The sequence below is a fragment of the Talpa europaea genome (genome assembly GCF_964194135.1).
Source record: "Talpa europaea genome assembly, chromosome: 6".
In the NCBI taxonomy this organism is placed as follows: Eukaryota; Metazoa; Chordata; class Mammalia; order Eulipotyphla; family Talpidae; genus Talpa; species Talpa europaea.
In genome coordinates, this window is record NC_140072.1 from 117546371 (window position 1) to 117561982 (window position 15612).

At 38.4% G+C, this 15612-nt stretch overlaps 1 protein-coding gene across 1 annotated transcript in view; it reads left to right on the forward strand.

Annotated features, from left to right (window-relative positions):
• Window positions 1–15612, forward strand: part of SCEL (sciellin) — a gene marked incomplete at both ends in the record, with an annotated part of 103362 nt that overhangs the window by 20399 nt on the left and 67351 nt on the right. Inside the window, 3 exons of the mRNA XM_084234903.1 lie at window positions 6371–6451; window positions 9168–9233; window positions 11816–11875. Coding sequence (XP_084091029.1) covers window positions 6371–6451; window positions 9168–9233; window positions 11816–11875 — 207 coding nt within the window. The remainder of the gene's footprint in view (window positions 1–6370; window positions 6452–9167; window positions 9234–11815; window positions 11876–15612) is intronic.

Consider the following 15612-nt stretch of genomic DNA (forward strand, 5'->3'; position numbering starts at 1 on the left):
ATTCCTAGAATACCCATTCCAAAATTTAACATTGTAAAAACATTAATCTGAGTTAGAGTTGATTAATTTTAGAAAAGTGTTGTTCGAATACAACAAGGAGAAGGAAAAGCTGAGGATATGGAAATGAAAGTCTTAATCATTAGCAGTGAGTTATTTTTCCCTCAATCCCATGGGGTGAACAGACAGTCCCTGACCTTCTAACTAACACATTTTCAAACAACAAATCAGAAACACCCCCACTGCCCCCCTCCCCATTCAGATTCTCTTTGAGACCCTGTACCCAGACAGCCACTTAAAATATGATGAAGCAGGGAAACTTCAGGTTCAAAAGTGGGATGAGGAAGAAGCTATGAGGATCAGGATACTTAGGGGCAAGCACTCAGTCAAAGTCATCACTCTCGCAGCTGCAACTCCTGCTGTCCAATCATAAAAAACAAACTGTTTGACCTTTTAAAACTTTTATTTCACTGTTTTGTAGTTTTGCCCGAAGGTCTATCAACTAGAGATTATAAGTCTCAGCTCATTTAAAAACTAGAAAAGTCTAATAGGTTAAACAGGCTATCTCTGATCATTCCAGTCTTATGGTCCATTACAATAGCCAACATATGGAAACAATGCAAATGTCCCAAAATAGACAAATGGATCAAAAAGTTGTGATATATTTACACAATGGAGTATTACTCATTGATCAAAAATGACAAACTTATGCTATTTGCAGCAATGTGGATGGAGCTGATAGGGATTATGCTAGCTGAAATTAGTCAGAAGGAGAAAGATAAATACCAGATGGTCTCACTTGTGGAATATAGAGTGGTCTCACTTGTGGAATATATCTATGTGGAATATAGAGAAGCCAAACAAAAGATCAAGAAAATGTCAAAACTAGCAAGCTGACCATAAAACTGAGGCATACAACAAAGAAGGGGGTAGAAGGGGGGCAAAACAAGGGAGGGATGAACACAAAGGAATATGGTGATGATTCATCACCATGATAAGGTGGTGGAATTACTATGGGGACTACAGTGATGTAAGGAGAAAATTTAATTAATTAATAAAAAATATTAGGCAAAATGCACAAAAAAATTCCTACTAAAACTGGGCAGACTTATTGCACATTGAGACAATGATGGTTTGGATTTTGTGGAGAGGAGATGACTTTGGGGCAGGAAAACTCTGGGAGGCAGGGAAACCTCAGTGTGGTACAGAGTAGGCACTGGAGCATGCTGTGCCTTTGAGAGCCTGGGGGAAGGCGATGGTAATAATGGGGTGCAAGGACCAACATTTTGCTTAACTGTTTTCATACTCAGGAAACTGTGGGGACACTTCTTTATCCTCTCATGTCTTCTTCTTCCCGGGTATATGCAAAATGTAGCATAAGTGGAATCACACAGTGTCAATAGCCTTTTGAACCTGACTTCTTTCAATTAGCATAATGTGTATGAGATTCATCCCTGGGATTGTATGTCTCTGTAGTACATTCCTTTTCATTGTTGAGCAGACACTGCATGGAGGTACACAGTTCATTTATCTATTCATCAGTTCAAGGGCATTTGTGTTGTTTCCAAAGATGCTTTAATGTTCACATAAATGTTTTTCATGAAGGTAAGTGTTCATTTCTCTTGAATAAATGCCTGTCGGTAGGATTGCTAGGTCTTATGTAAATATGTTTAACTTTATAAGAAACTGCCAGTTTTTAAAGTGGCTATACCATTTTATTTCCCACCAGCAGTGTAAGGGAGTATACGTTGCTTTCGTTCTTAACATCATTTAGTATTGTCATTAAAATTTTTTTTCAATCATTCTAAGTGTGTAATGTATCTCATCATGGTTTCAATTTGCATTTCCTAATAGACTAATGATGTTGAAATCATTTGCTTATTTTTTCATTTCTTGGTTTGTGTATATATATATATATACACACAATATATATACATATATATAATATATATATACAATATATATGTATACTATATATATACACATATGTGTGTGTGTATATATATATATATATAATGATTTGGAAAAACTTCTTCCCAGTATGTGGCTTATATTTTCATCTTCTTAAGGCACTTTATAGGACAAACACCTTTTAATATAATGAAGTCCAATTTATCAAGTTTTTAAAATTTATTTATTTATATATATTTTACATCATTGTTCTTTTTTTTTTAAGATTTATTTATTTATTTATACAAGCACTGGGTACAGTCAGAAGCATGGGAGGGTGAGAGAATTCACCAGACTCAGAGCGGGGAACAGAACAGGCAGACTGACGAAATACACTGCTAAGGGGAGCAGTGGGCACGGCAGGAGAGGTCTGCATGCCATTTGGACCCTCGCCGGTGGCCAGGGATTGAACCGGTGCTGCAGAGGCTGCGGGCAGCTTCGCAGCCCAGTGCTCAACCGCTGCGCCACCAGAGGAGGCCCTCAAATTTTTTTTTTTATGATTTGTGTTGTTGGCAATATATTTAAGAACCCTTTGCCTAACCCAAAGTCACTGTTTTTCAAAATGTTTTATAGTTTTATGCTTTACATATAGGTCTATGATCCGTTTTGAGAAGACTCGTTCTTTTTTTTTTTTAAAGACTTTATTCATTTATGCATATAAGAACTGGGGTATAGGCCAGAGGTGCAAAGGCATTCACCAGAAACTAAGTGGGGAGCAGAACAGGTAGATCTCCTGAAATACACTGCCAAGGGGATCAATGGGCGAGAAAAGAAAGGACTGCTGTGCCATGAGGGTCAGCTCCCTGGCCAGCCGGGGATTGAACTCATGCCTCAGTGGCTGGTGATAGCTTGATAGCTCTGAGGTTTAACCCCTGCACCACCAGGGAGGCCCTGAGTAGACTCATTGTTAATGCTGAAAGCGTTTATGATTTTTCATCTGATAATAGTTCTACTATTTTTATGTCTACAAGAAAACATCATGAGACCAAAAGTTGCTATGAATTCAGCAGAACTGAAAAATTTATCTTTATATATTGACCAGTTAAAATTTATCTGTTCTTATAAATTATGCCATTTAAATTTTATTAACCATGACAGCATCTGGATATATACGGAAAATGCAGTACATGTGTATACAAGACGCTTAGTCTATATCAAATGCTCATTAATCTGTGAAATTGAGAATTCCTTGCAGGAATTCTGCCAACTCATAATCACATTGTGGTTTTATTGAAATGGCCACTGACTGCTAGTAAGTGAGACATTATCTCAGTAATAATTGTTTTGAACAAGTGTTTACATTATAGAAGTTCTTGGGGTGCAGGCACATTTTGAATGCCTAAATTTGTCCCAAGCACTATGATGTGTCCTGACATTATAAATGGGGTAGTTGTGGAATAAATGCTCAGCCAAGAACTCTTTCATTGGGTAAAGAAGTAATGCCAGGCAATGTATTGTGATTAGCTATTCATTGGCAATATCTGCAAGAGTATTGGTTTGATACAGTATGAAATAGGAAAAAAGGGCATAAAATTTGATGTCAGAAAGATTGCAGCAAATCCCAGACTAAGCCATTAGCAGCCTGACCTAGGGCAAATTACCTTTTTGTTTATAAACTAGGGAAAATTACCTTTTTGTTTATACTCAGTGAAAATAATAATAATCATATGCACTCCACAGGACAGATGTATGATTTGAATAAAATAATGTATGTGAGAGTCTGACAAAATTGGCATATTACTGAAACTCAGAGAATATAGTTTCCATTTCCTTTGTCATTGTTGGAATAAAAGTTTCATTTGTGGGATAGAGAAGCTAAGCACAGTGGAAAGTGAAAATGAAACTAACAATTAACTATCAGAGTCCATTGTTTTTGTTTCTGCTAGACCTGTGCTACAATAGTAGAAATGTTCTTCACAAAGTCATTCTAGAAATGACAGTCACAGGGCCAAGCATGTCTTCCTCAAAAGCCACAATGAAAAGAAGTGATCTTTTAGCAACAAATGAAATGGAAATAGCATAAATAGTTTTGCAGTGTTATTTCCATGAGCTTTGACATTTGGGCTAGTATCTACAAGTTTTCATGTGTTTCTTGTGAAAGTTGCCTTTTTATTCCTGAAAGTTATTCTTTATAATTATAATCACTAAAGAGATGGCATTGATCCTGCAAAGATCTTGAGGGGTTGAGGGAAGGCCAGAGGTAAGATCCAGGGTCAACTTCTCCAAGCTGAAGCATGGCATCTCAGGGTGATATTCAAACAGGATCATTCTACATGAATGTCTCTTGTTTCCTTCTCTAAAACACCCTGGGCTACAGCTTCCTGCCTCATTCTTGCATTTTAATCCCCCTGCTTGGCATCACATCGAGCTCCTGGCACAGTATGAATGACTTCCCTCATTGCCCCAGGGCTTGGATTCTGTCATCTGTGGCTGTCATTGCAGAGATGCAAATGAAGACTCCTTTGAGGTGAATTGAAGCCAATGTGGCATTGCCTGGCCCTCGCCCAGCAGGGGTGTAAATGCATCACCCTTGGAAATGAATGTGCCCCTCTGCTTTTCTTGGCCTTCACAACTGCACACCCTCGTTGTGTGAATTGTAATTCCCTCTTGCACACCTGGGTGCTCCACAAACCGTCTCTGCTTTGTGTAGCCAGATTCACTTCTTTTTGCCTCTGAGACACACCTAAACAGTATTTACCTGCCTGTTTGAGCGCTTAGCCGTCCCATCACTCCTAAAGCACGTGTCTAGCAATTTTCTATTCTCTCCTTGCACTATCACATTTGGTCTCTTACCTGTAACTTTCCCATCATCATATGCACATGTAGTAGTAAAACTCCCGACCCACCAACCTTCACCTAACTACCCATTTCTCTCTTTCCTCTTCACTGCAAAATATCTCTAAAGAGAATCTCCATCAGGGCCTCCCCGGTGGCACAGTGGGTTGAGTGCTGTGCTGTGAAGCTGTCCACAGCCTCTGCAGCACAGGTTTGATTCCCGGCCGACCCGGGAGATACCCATATGGCTCAGCAGACCTCTCCTGTTGTGCCTGCTGCTCCCCTCAGCAGTATATTTCTTCAGTCTGCCTGTTCTGCTCCCTGCTCTGTCTCTGGTGAATCCTCTCACCCTCCCACACCTCTGACTGTGCCCCAGTTCTTGTATAAATAAAAAATATAAAGAAGAGTATCTCCATAATGCCTCTACTTCCTGGCTTCCTACCATGTGGAAGTGACTTCCTCCATTCCTATCATGTTTTTTCCACCACTGTTTCCTCAAAACTGCTCTTATCGGGGTGACCCATGATCACTATATTGCCAAAACCATGGTAACTTTCCTATCCTTGTTCTATTTCATCTATCAGTAGCATCTGGAAAGTTAACATTCTCTAACTCTGTTTTATTTTTCTTTATAATATTTTTCTTTATCTGTCATTTATTCCTTGTGTATTAAAAGCCTTTTGAGAAAGAGAAACAGTCCATTTGCAGAATGTCTGGTGTGTAGAAAGCTACCATTAAATGCTTGTTAAATAAAAAGCATGATCTCATTCAGTTCTGGCAACACCCCACCATCCTATCAGAAGGGTTTTTTCAGATAAAGAAATGAAATCAGGTAACCCCTGTCACACAGCTGGCAATTCAGGCAACCTGATTCCAGAGCTCCTGTGCTTATCTGCCATGCTGCAGAAGGCAGGGGTGGGGATCTGTGGGGTGCAGATCACAAGGGCTCTTTTAGTAGCTATGGGGCTTATCTCGAGGATAAGAGGGAATAACTAGGGTGGGAGTGGTGATGAGGGGAAGGATGTCGTGGGTAAGGTGTTGCCGCTACCCAAAATGTGTGCATAATTGCTCATCTCCAGTTGCCAGGTCATTAAACTGTGCCAGCTCAGAGCCTGGCATTGGAGTTTCATTGGAAAATTCAGGCTGACAGCATGTGTATGCTTTGCTAGTATCAAACTAGCCAGTGCTGACAGTAGTTAAATCAGATTAAGTTAAGAGTTTTAAATCAACTTCACCTTGAGGCCTGTGGGATTCAAAGTCTTTTTTGCTATTTGTGTAGTAGTCTGATATTTGACATAATTCCTAAAGAAGCTTATATATTAATTTCCAAGAACCATTTCCTATGCTCATATGCTGCTGCTGACACAAAATACAACATTTTGAGCTAGATATTCTAGTAAAATATTAAACTGTTTTAAAAATATGTATTTTTAGCTTTGCTTTAGTTAAAAGATGAGGTTTCCAAAAATATGATTAAATGAAGTTTAAAATATCTGTAATTTAAATATTTGACATCTTTGATGTTTACTGCTCCACAGGCTCTGACTTTTCAGGGACCTCATGCAAGGAAGTTGTAATATATATGAGATATTTCCATACAAGCAATAAATGCATTTGGTTAAATGAAATGCTGCTTTCTGTTTTCAAGGGAGCCAACTGTTCACCCTCCAATACCTCCAAAGCCCAATTCTCCTGTTACATCTCCTCACCTGCTGAGGCAGGATAATAGGTAAGAACTAGTATTACAGAAATTCTTGAGAATTTCAGGAGAAATAAAAAGCAAATAAATCATGACCTCTTTTATGCAAAGCACGAGTATGAGTTTCATGCTCATTGGCTGAAAACCTTGTAAAACTGTTCTAATTTTATTTGCCAATACAAGTGTGTATCTGTGTACCTTAGAATATTTATGATCATTACTTGTCTTATGGAAATGCATCTTCAAGATAGAAACTGAAAAATTTTCATGACTAAGAGGTATTTGTGCTCAGGCTTCTTGTAGTTTATATATTAAGAAACAACATATATGGAACTTTCTTTCTGAATATAAATAAATATATACATATATAAGATACATGTATATGTATTTAACACATATGATTTAAATATATAGCCACAAAATGCATACATATATATATATCTTAGTAAAGTTTCCCATTAAGAGCTATATTTTCTGATAAAAGACATTATTGAAACTTTGTGTTAGTTTTAGACCCCCACTTGTCTTAGGAATAGCTCTAGTTCTTAAGTCTTGTTTTAGCGCTGGCATTTGTAATTAATTTCAAAACTATCACAAATTTTGAAAAATGTTCTCATTAACTTGTCTCCAAATCAAGGGAAAAAAAAGACAAACTTTCTTTCTGCTTTGAATCTTTGTCATTCGATAATTAATACTTAGAAATAAAGTTAGAGAACTGAAAATCTTCCCATATGTTCCTATCAAACTGTTTTATAATCTCAAACCATTTTTCAAACTTTACATTGCACATTTTCATTATTATTGTGAGATTTAAAAAATGGTATATCAATGAAGACTGAATACATTACATCGGCTTGATTGCTTTTCTTTGATTCTTTTGTATTTTTTGCATTTTGGTGGTGATTTTTGACAGCATGTAAGATAATTCTGGAACTAGTCTTAAAATAAGAGGGCAACTTCAACTAGAAAGTGCTAACTGAATACAGAACTATATAGCAATAGGGGTTCAGCCTCTTGAGTTACAAACCAAGTTCTGAATTTCCACTCAAAGAGACTTCACAGGGCTTTTGAAATTTTGCTCTTAGGATGAGAAGGTAAATTTTTTTAATGAGATAAGGGAATACTTCATTGAATTAGTTAAAAATATAGACCGGATTTATAGCTTTTTATTGCACAAGGTTATAATTGTACTCTTAAAAATAACTCCTCAAGCTTTTTTTAATCTTGTGTCATTTTCCTCTTTACTCTTATACTATTGAGCAATTGAATACTAATTTGAATAGGAGGTATTTTTAGGGGGCCAAAATAAATTTGCTTTAATACCACCTAAATTCTAATTTAAAATCAGTGACTCTAAAGCAGTGAACTTGTGCAGATTTAAAAGAAGCTGAATTTCATGGGAATTAGTCTAATCCATTTTTACTACTCAATTTCTTTCACCAATGATCTTAAAAATAAAATTAGGACAACTTGCGTCCTTTAAATCCTGATTAGTTTAATCACAGCAAGATGATTTTTAATGAAAGAATATGAAAGGACACTGTTTCCTTATGTAATTAACACTTGTCCTCAGGAGGACAGAAAAATAGTTGAATAGTGCTTCTCGGAACAAGCATGAATTTCTAAGTAGGTCAATAAAATACATAGAAAAAGAGCAAAGAGAAACCCTACATCATAAATTGTGACAGTCCCTAACAATGAAAAATTTAATCTGTCAACTCAATTTTGTCATTTTTAATGTGGTAGGGGTAATGGACCTATAATATTTCCATAATATCTGAACAAATACATTTCTTGATACTATGTTACTGTGTAAATAAGTCTTTATGAAAAACATCTTCCCTTCAATGGCTAATAACAAAGAAGATCCTTCATATTTTAAAATATTATATTATTATGTATAAAATGATAAATATAGATATGCTTTATTGATTACAGAAGATTCAAAAATAAGCATGAATATATTCAGAACAGTTATTTCTAGTTATACACAGTGGTTAAAGGCTAACCTGCGAAATTAGTACATTGGACTCTAGAATTTTATTTTTTTTTATAAAGATTTGTTTAATTTATATATACAAGCACTGGGTACAGTCAGAAGTGCGGGAGGGTGAGAGAATTCTCCAGAGCCAGAGTGGGGAGCAGAGCAGGCAGAAGGGCCGAAGTACACTGCTGAGGGGAGCAGCGGGCATGGCAGGAGAGGTCTGCGCGCCATGTGGGACCCTCACCCGGCGGCCGGGGATCGAACCAGCTCTGCAGAGGCTGCGGGCAGCTTCGAAGCCCAGCACTTAACCGCTGCACCACAGGGGAGGCCCCTGGACTCTAGAATTTTAAATAGAAGATGATTAAGTTCAAATCTACCAAAAGAAGAGAAACCAAATGAAAGTTCAAGAAAAAGTCAAAATTAGCAGCTGCCCATAGAACTGAGGCCTACAGCAAAGGAAAGGGTGGGAAGGGGGACAAAACAGGAGAAGGAAGAAGACAAGGGAAAATGGTGACGGTTTGAGGGTGATACTGTGGCAGGAGAACTATGGTGACTACAATGATGTAAGGGAAAAAATTAATTAAAAAAAAAAACCCAAAAAATCCTACCTAAAGAGTTAAAGTAAAGCTTTGTTCTTTCAAGTAGTGTTATGGCTCCAACAACTTTGATCTCTGAATATAAATGTTTTCCTATAAATTTAGATTTAACAGAAAAGTGTTTTCTGACCTAACACCTATTCTCTTTAAATTTAAAAATATATAGGCAGATATGTCCACCTAAACCAGGTGCTTATATAGAAACCAACAGATCTGCTGAAAGAAATCTAAGGTACGATGACCTATATCTCTGTAATTATAGAAACGATTAAACATGCTTTATAAGAACACTTAAAAATACAAAACAAGTAATAATGAAATAGATAAAATCAGTTCTCTGCTGACTTCCGTATAGTGGCTTCTTATATGTTCCTACAAAATTTTATTTCTTTTATGTCTATCTCACCTTTATATTAAGAAAAGAACTAAAATTCCATGAACATGATGCCAGAATAGGATCAAACCCCTTAAGAGAGGAGAATACCTCTTTATTCCCAGCACTCATACCAAAGTCTACAATATAGTTGAGCCTTACGTATAAAAAATTAACTGAAGAGATAGCCGTTTGCTTGAACTTGTCCTACAAAAGCTTTGTCAGAGTGGACTGTATAAAATCACATCCAGCACCACCTGCACTATCAGGAAGAGCTCACAGATAGTGTTGAAGCCTTTGGGTATTGTTTCCCCAGAAGCATCCTTATGCCTGTTGTCTTGTACTTCCCATCTAGTTGAGTACTTCATATACATATGTTTTTCTTTTTTAGAAATGACACTACTTTTGAAATTAGTTTTTGAGCAATGCTGTTTTTTAGGTCTACTAATTTGATGAACCATCTTTCATGATGGTAAAACACATATAACATTAAATTATCATTTTAACCATTATGATAAACCAATTTTTCTGTCAAAAATTTTATGATCTCGGGTCTCCCTGGTGGCGCAAGGGGTAAAGCACAGTACTGTAAAGCTATCCGCAGCCACTGCAGCACGAGTTCGATCCCCAGCCAGCCAGGGAGCAACCCACATGGCGAGGCAGACCTCTCCTGTCCCACCCACTGCTCCCCTCAGCAGTGTATTTCAGTCAGTCTGCGTGTTCTGTTCCCCACTGTGTCTCTGGTGAATCCTCTCACCCCCCGCACCTCTGGCCTGTACCCCAGTTCTTGTATGCATAAATAAATAAATCTTTAAAAAAAATTTGTGATCTCCTTTGGGATCAAATTGGGACTCGGAGGAGTCCCAGTGTGATACATCACATGGATATCTGACCTTTGGGGAGACACATGTTTGCCTTGTGCCTAGTAAACTTATAGTGCAACTTTACCATAGCAATGTCCAAACTGTGTCCCATGTGCCCCAAGATGTTCATGCATGTTCCATGAAAGAAAGGATTAATAGTCCAACACATTGAGAAAACACAAAATGGAGTTTTTTGCCACAGGAATTCTTAGGACCTTCAGTGTGCTCATATATTTCCTGAATCTCCAGAGTTGGGCACACTTCCCACATTTGCTTAACTACAGAATTTTTTCTTTGTGGAGCCCCATTCGTGCTCAATGAGACATTGCTTGTGAAGCAACTCCATTTAGAATGTCTTAGACCAGAGTCAACTTCATTTCCAAACACTCTATTTCCTGATACATCCTCCAGGTCTGTGGAAACCTAAGGACCTTTCCAGTGATCGTTTTTCATGATCTAGGGAGACCGCGTGGCTCAAGTGCTTCCAACTGTCCTACAGTTTAAAATGTACTTTATTTCACTTTGGAAACCTAGCGAGACAAATACATTCACCTTATGTGAGGGGCTACTCATCATTTGGATATGTGGCTAATGCTCCTTGGTTCTGACAGAAAAACTTTTGAAAGCATTTCTGTTTCTATGTGTACAATTAACTGTATTCATTTCCATATGCATTAAAAATTTCATTGCAGTAATATTGCACTGTAACATTATATAGGTTGCAAGTGTACATCTTTGTAAAATAACCTATATATATTATGTTCACTACCGAAAGTGCAATTCCATCTACAGATGAGCCTTTTCTTACCTGATTTACCTACTCCACCCTGCTTCCCTTCTAATAACCATTAATTTGGTTTTATTGTTTAAAGGCTTGTTTTTGTTTTGCTTATTTACATATCCTTTTTTATTAATTATTTCTAAAATTTTTTACATCATTGTTCATTTTTAAACAATATTTGCTTCCCCCCACCCCCTCAGGTGTAGTCCCCATAGAGTTTCCTTCCCCAAGGCACCTGTGCACCATAACCCCAGTCCACTGTGATCCTCCCTCCCTCCCTCTGATCCCTCCCCAGCCTCCTCCCCTGCAGGATGTCTCTAATTTATAATTGTCCATTTTTGCTTTGTTGTGTTTTGTACTGTTATTTTTTTACACTGATATCTTATTGGGTTCCCCTATATTCCTGCTATAAGTGAAACCATCCAACATTTTTCTTTTTCCTTCTGGCTTATTTCACTGAGCATAATTCCTTCTAGCTCCATCCACGTTGCTGCCAATGGCATGAGTTTCCATATCCTTTTTTAAATGCAGGACCTGGGAACAGACAATACACCTTTAGGAGAAACTAGTTAATTTACTGACCACTAGGTGGCAGAGCCAACACCCAGGTGGAATGATGGAGTGCATGGGTGTGTGTATACCAGGACAGAGATGTGCTAGAATTATTTTGCTATTCAGTTAAGCTCAATAATAATTTCAGAACAATATTTGAACTATTTTTTCATTGAAAACAGATAAGAAAATTTTAGCTATTTCAAGGATTACTGTCTTTAACTCTTATTTTTCACTGTTTGAAGGAGTCAGGATCTTGAGAACATTGTAAAAGTAGCCTCTTCACTTCAGAAGACTGACAAGGGGTGAGTTTTTAGAACTTTTGAGTTTACTTTTTTTTCTTTTTATGTTTCAAAAATATTTAAGTGGTATACCTTTAAGAGTCCCAAATATGAACAAAATTCCAATGCTGTTTATTATATAAACTTAAAAGAAGGAAAGAATCAGTGTCACTAGACAAATGTTCCAAGATTAGGTGGTACTGACATTTATGGACGCTCCGCTTACTCTTCTGGTGACCGCACACATTGTGCAGTGACCTCACTTTCCATAGGTTTGGCCTCACTCCAAGTGTCCAGTGGTGTATTGATGTTGTTTGTCTAGATCTCTACTTTTCTGTCTCCTCAGCAACCCGATTTAGAATGTCTTAGACCAGAGTCAACTTCCTTCCCAAATCCACTGTTTCCTGACATGTCCTCTGTTCTTTCATTCAGGCAGGCTCAGTATTCTGTGGTCATTCTTGATTTCCTCCATGTCATTCCCCTTCTATCTCATCTCAGTCATGTATGGATTAAAAGTCGAAAGAACCCTCATACTGACATGACCTTGTCCCAAGTTCAAACACTCATCGACTCCAGCCTAGGTTGTGAGAGCAGCTTTCCAGGTTTGCTTACCTGCTTCCAGGCTCTATCCCCATTAACCCGTTACTACCCATTATTGTCAGTTTTCCCCCTAAGATTCTGTTTGAACAATTACCCACTCACTCTTCGGTACCCATTCAATTACATATAACCTCATTTAAGGTCCTTGCTAGCCTGGCTCCAACCTAATGCTCCAGAGTTATTTCTCACTTCACCATTATTCTACTCCATTCAATGCCAAATTAAATCACTTCTTTTCTATAATTTTCAGATACTTTCTTTGTTCATGTCATTCTCCCCACTGACTGTCTGTTCCAGCCTCAAGGCAACCATATCATCCTTCCAAGTCCTAACCTTTTAGGAAGATACAGATCAAGTATCACCTACTTTGTGGGATTCCCTGAGTGATCTATTGAAATGTGACTTCTGCCTCTCTAAGCTATTAGAGTCCTCACTATTCATGTTTTATAATCACTAATCATATTTGTTATTGCTTCCTACTATTGATGCAATTATTTCATCCTCTCTATAATCTCTTTAATCTCTCAGAGCAGATTTTTTTCCTTATTTACAATATGCCATTTGCAGAATTTGACATGATGCTTTGTGCAAAATAGATGTTTATGCAATAGATTATGTTAAATAAGCAGTGAGAAAAACTTGAGTAAAAATATTCCATAATTTAAATCTCAAACCCACAAAAATTTTCCTTGCTTACGGAATTAAGCAGCGCTAAGAGTGATACTAGGGATCACAATCACAATCAAAAGAACTGAAGAGAAAAACCAGAAGTAACAGCTATTCTATGCAGACTCATAAACACAGTAGGAGCTCTGAATCCAGACAGGGGCTGGAGAAAGTATCTTGAATGTTTCATTTCTTTTCTCATCTTAAGTGCTTGGGTGTCTAATTTTATTTATGCATTTTTGTTTAAGGTAATATTTCATTATTTATTTATACTTGCATTTTTAAAAAAAGATTTATTTATTTATACAAGAACTGGGATACAGGCCAAATGTACAGAAGGGTGAGAGGATTCACCAGAGACAGAATGGGGAACAGAACAGGCAGACTGATGAAATACACTGCTGAGGGAAGCAGCGGGTGAGACAAGAGAGGTCTGCCATGCCATGTGGGTATCTCCCTGGCCAGCTCAGCTTGAACACGCCTGCAGAGCCTGCGGACAGCTTCACAGTGCTGCGCTCAACTACCTGCCCCACCAGGGAGGCCCTGTATACTTGCGTTATTTTTTAACAACATTACAGTTTACCAAACTGTACATGTTTTAGGGGTGTAGGCTCACATCTCTTCAGATGTCTGTCACCAGGTCACACCCCTCACCAAGGCACCTGTAGTCATCCACCACAGTCCATTTCATTCTTTTAGGGACTGGACAGTTTTGGTGGGTGATCAGGATGTTTGTGGGAGAGATAGGTGAGTGATGTTGAAGGGAAATTATGGTTTGAGATGAGTCAAGGAAAAATAATGAAAATTTGAGTTAAATTTTCCTGTCCCTTCTCTCTCACCACAACAGACAAGTTCCAGTGCCAAAGATATTCTTCACAGAGAGAAGCTACTACTTTTTTTTTTAAAGATTTATTTATTTATTTATTTGTTTGTTTGTTTGTTTATTTGTTTATTTATACAAGAACCAGGGTACAGGCCAGATACGCGGGAGGGTGAGAGGATTCACCAGAGACAGAGCGGAGAACAGAACAGGCAGACTGACAAAGTACGCTGCTGAGGGGAGCAGTGGGCGAGACAGGAGAGGTCTGCCGCACCATGTGGGACCCTCGCCGGCTGGCTGGGATCGAACCGGCGCTGTAGAGGCTGTGGACTGCTTCACAGCACTGCGCTCAACCGCCTGTGCCACCAGGGGAGGCCCGAGAAGCTACTACTTTGACAGGGATCAGGGGAAATGTCTGTTACATTGACATAGCTGAGTATCATTACTGTGGGCCATCCAATGAGACTAGAATTAGCTTGATTTATCCCAGCTTCTCTTTGTAATACTCCTTTGGGAAAGGGACCCTCATTCCTATCTGACTAAGAGCATTTAGTTTATCACAAATGCAATGGTGACATTTAATATCCAAAGCTTTCAGCAATTTAAAGTCATTTTAAAAGCTCACTCCTTTATTCAGAATACAATCTCCATTTTATTTTATTTCCCACAGAGTGTCTTCTCCTGATTTATGCTAATTTTCTTGTGATAAACAGCAGCAAACCCAAATCCGTAATCTCCTCACTGTGACTCACACCAGTCACAAAGGTCTGGGCTGCAATTTACAGGATTCTTAGGTTTGCTTTTTCCCTTGAGGATACTCAGCCTCAGAGTCAGAAGGTAGAATTTCAAGCAAGAGACAACAATGGAGCATTGTGTCTGAAGACCAGATAGTGGCCATCCCACACAAGGATAGAAAATTAATTTTTGTCAGGGTCAGCAGCTTTTGTACGTCAATTTTTTTTTTTTTTATAGAGGCATGCTTTATTTATTTGTTTGCTGGTTTGTTTGTTTGTTTTGTTTATACATGCACTGGGTACAGTCAGAAGCGCGGGAGGGTGAGAGAATTCACCAGAGCCAGAGCGGGGAGCAGAGCAGGCAGAAGGACCGAAGTACACTGCTGAGGGGAGCAGCGGGCGGCAGGAGAGGTCTGCGCGCCATGTGGGACCCTCCTCTGGTGGCCGGGGAGCAGCCGGGGATCGAACCGGCGCCGCAGAGGCCGCGCGCAGTTTCGCAACCCAGCGCTCAACCGCTGCGCCACCGGGGAGGCCCTTTTGTACGTCAATTTTTGTGTTTTGTATTTGCTATTATCTTTCAATCCTCCCCGTGCAATGTAAGATTACTCCAAAGGATTCATTTATATGATGACTGCTAATGTTTGCAGAGTCTCTGAGAGGAGACTGTCAGAGTCCCAGCAGCAATTCTGGTGCTACTTTATGCCAGATTGTCTTCAAAGCACACAGTGACTCAGGGACTACACCTCTTTAAGGCTGAGCCAAAATCTTGCTCTATCCAAATGCAATTTCATATGTTAACTATAGTAAGTGTTGATTAAATGAAAAAAATTAATACTGATGGAAAACTGTTTATTACAATGACTAAATTTAATTGAGAGTTTATGGCTTGCTAGATATTAGGATGAACACTTCATATTTATTAGCTTATTCTTTTCTGAGGT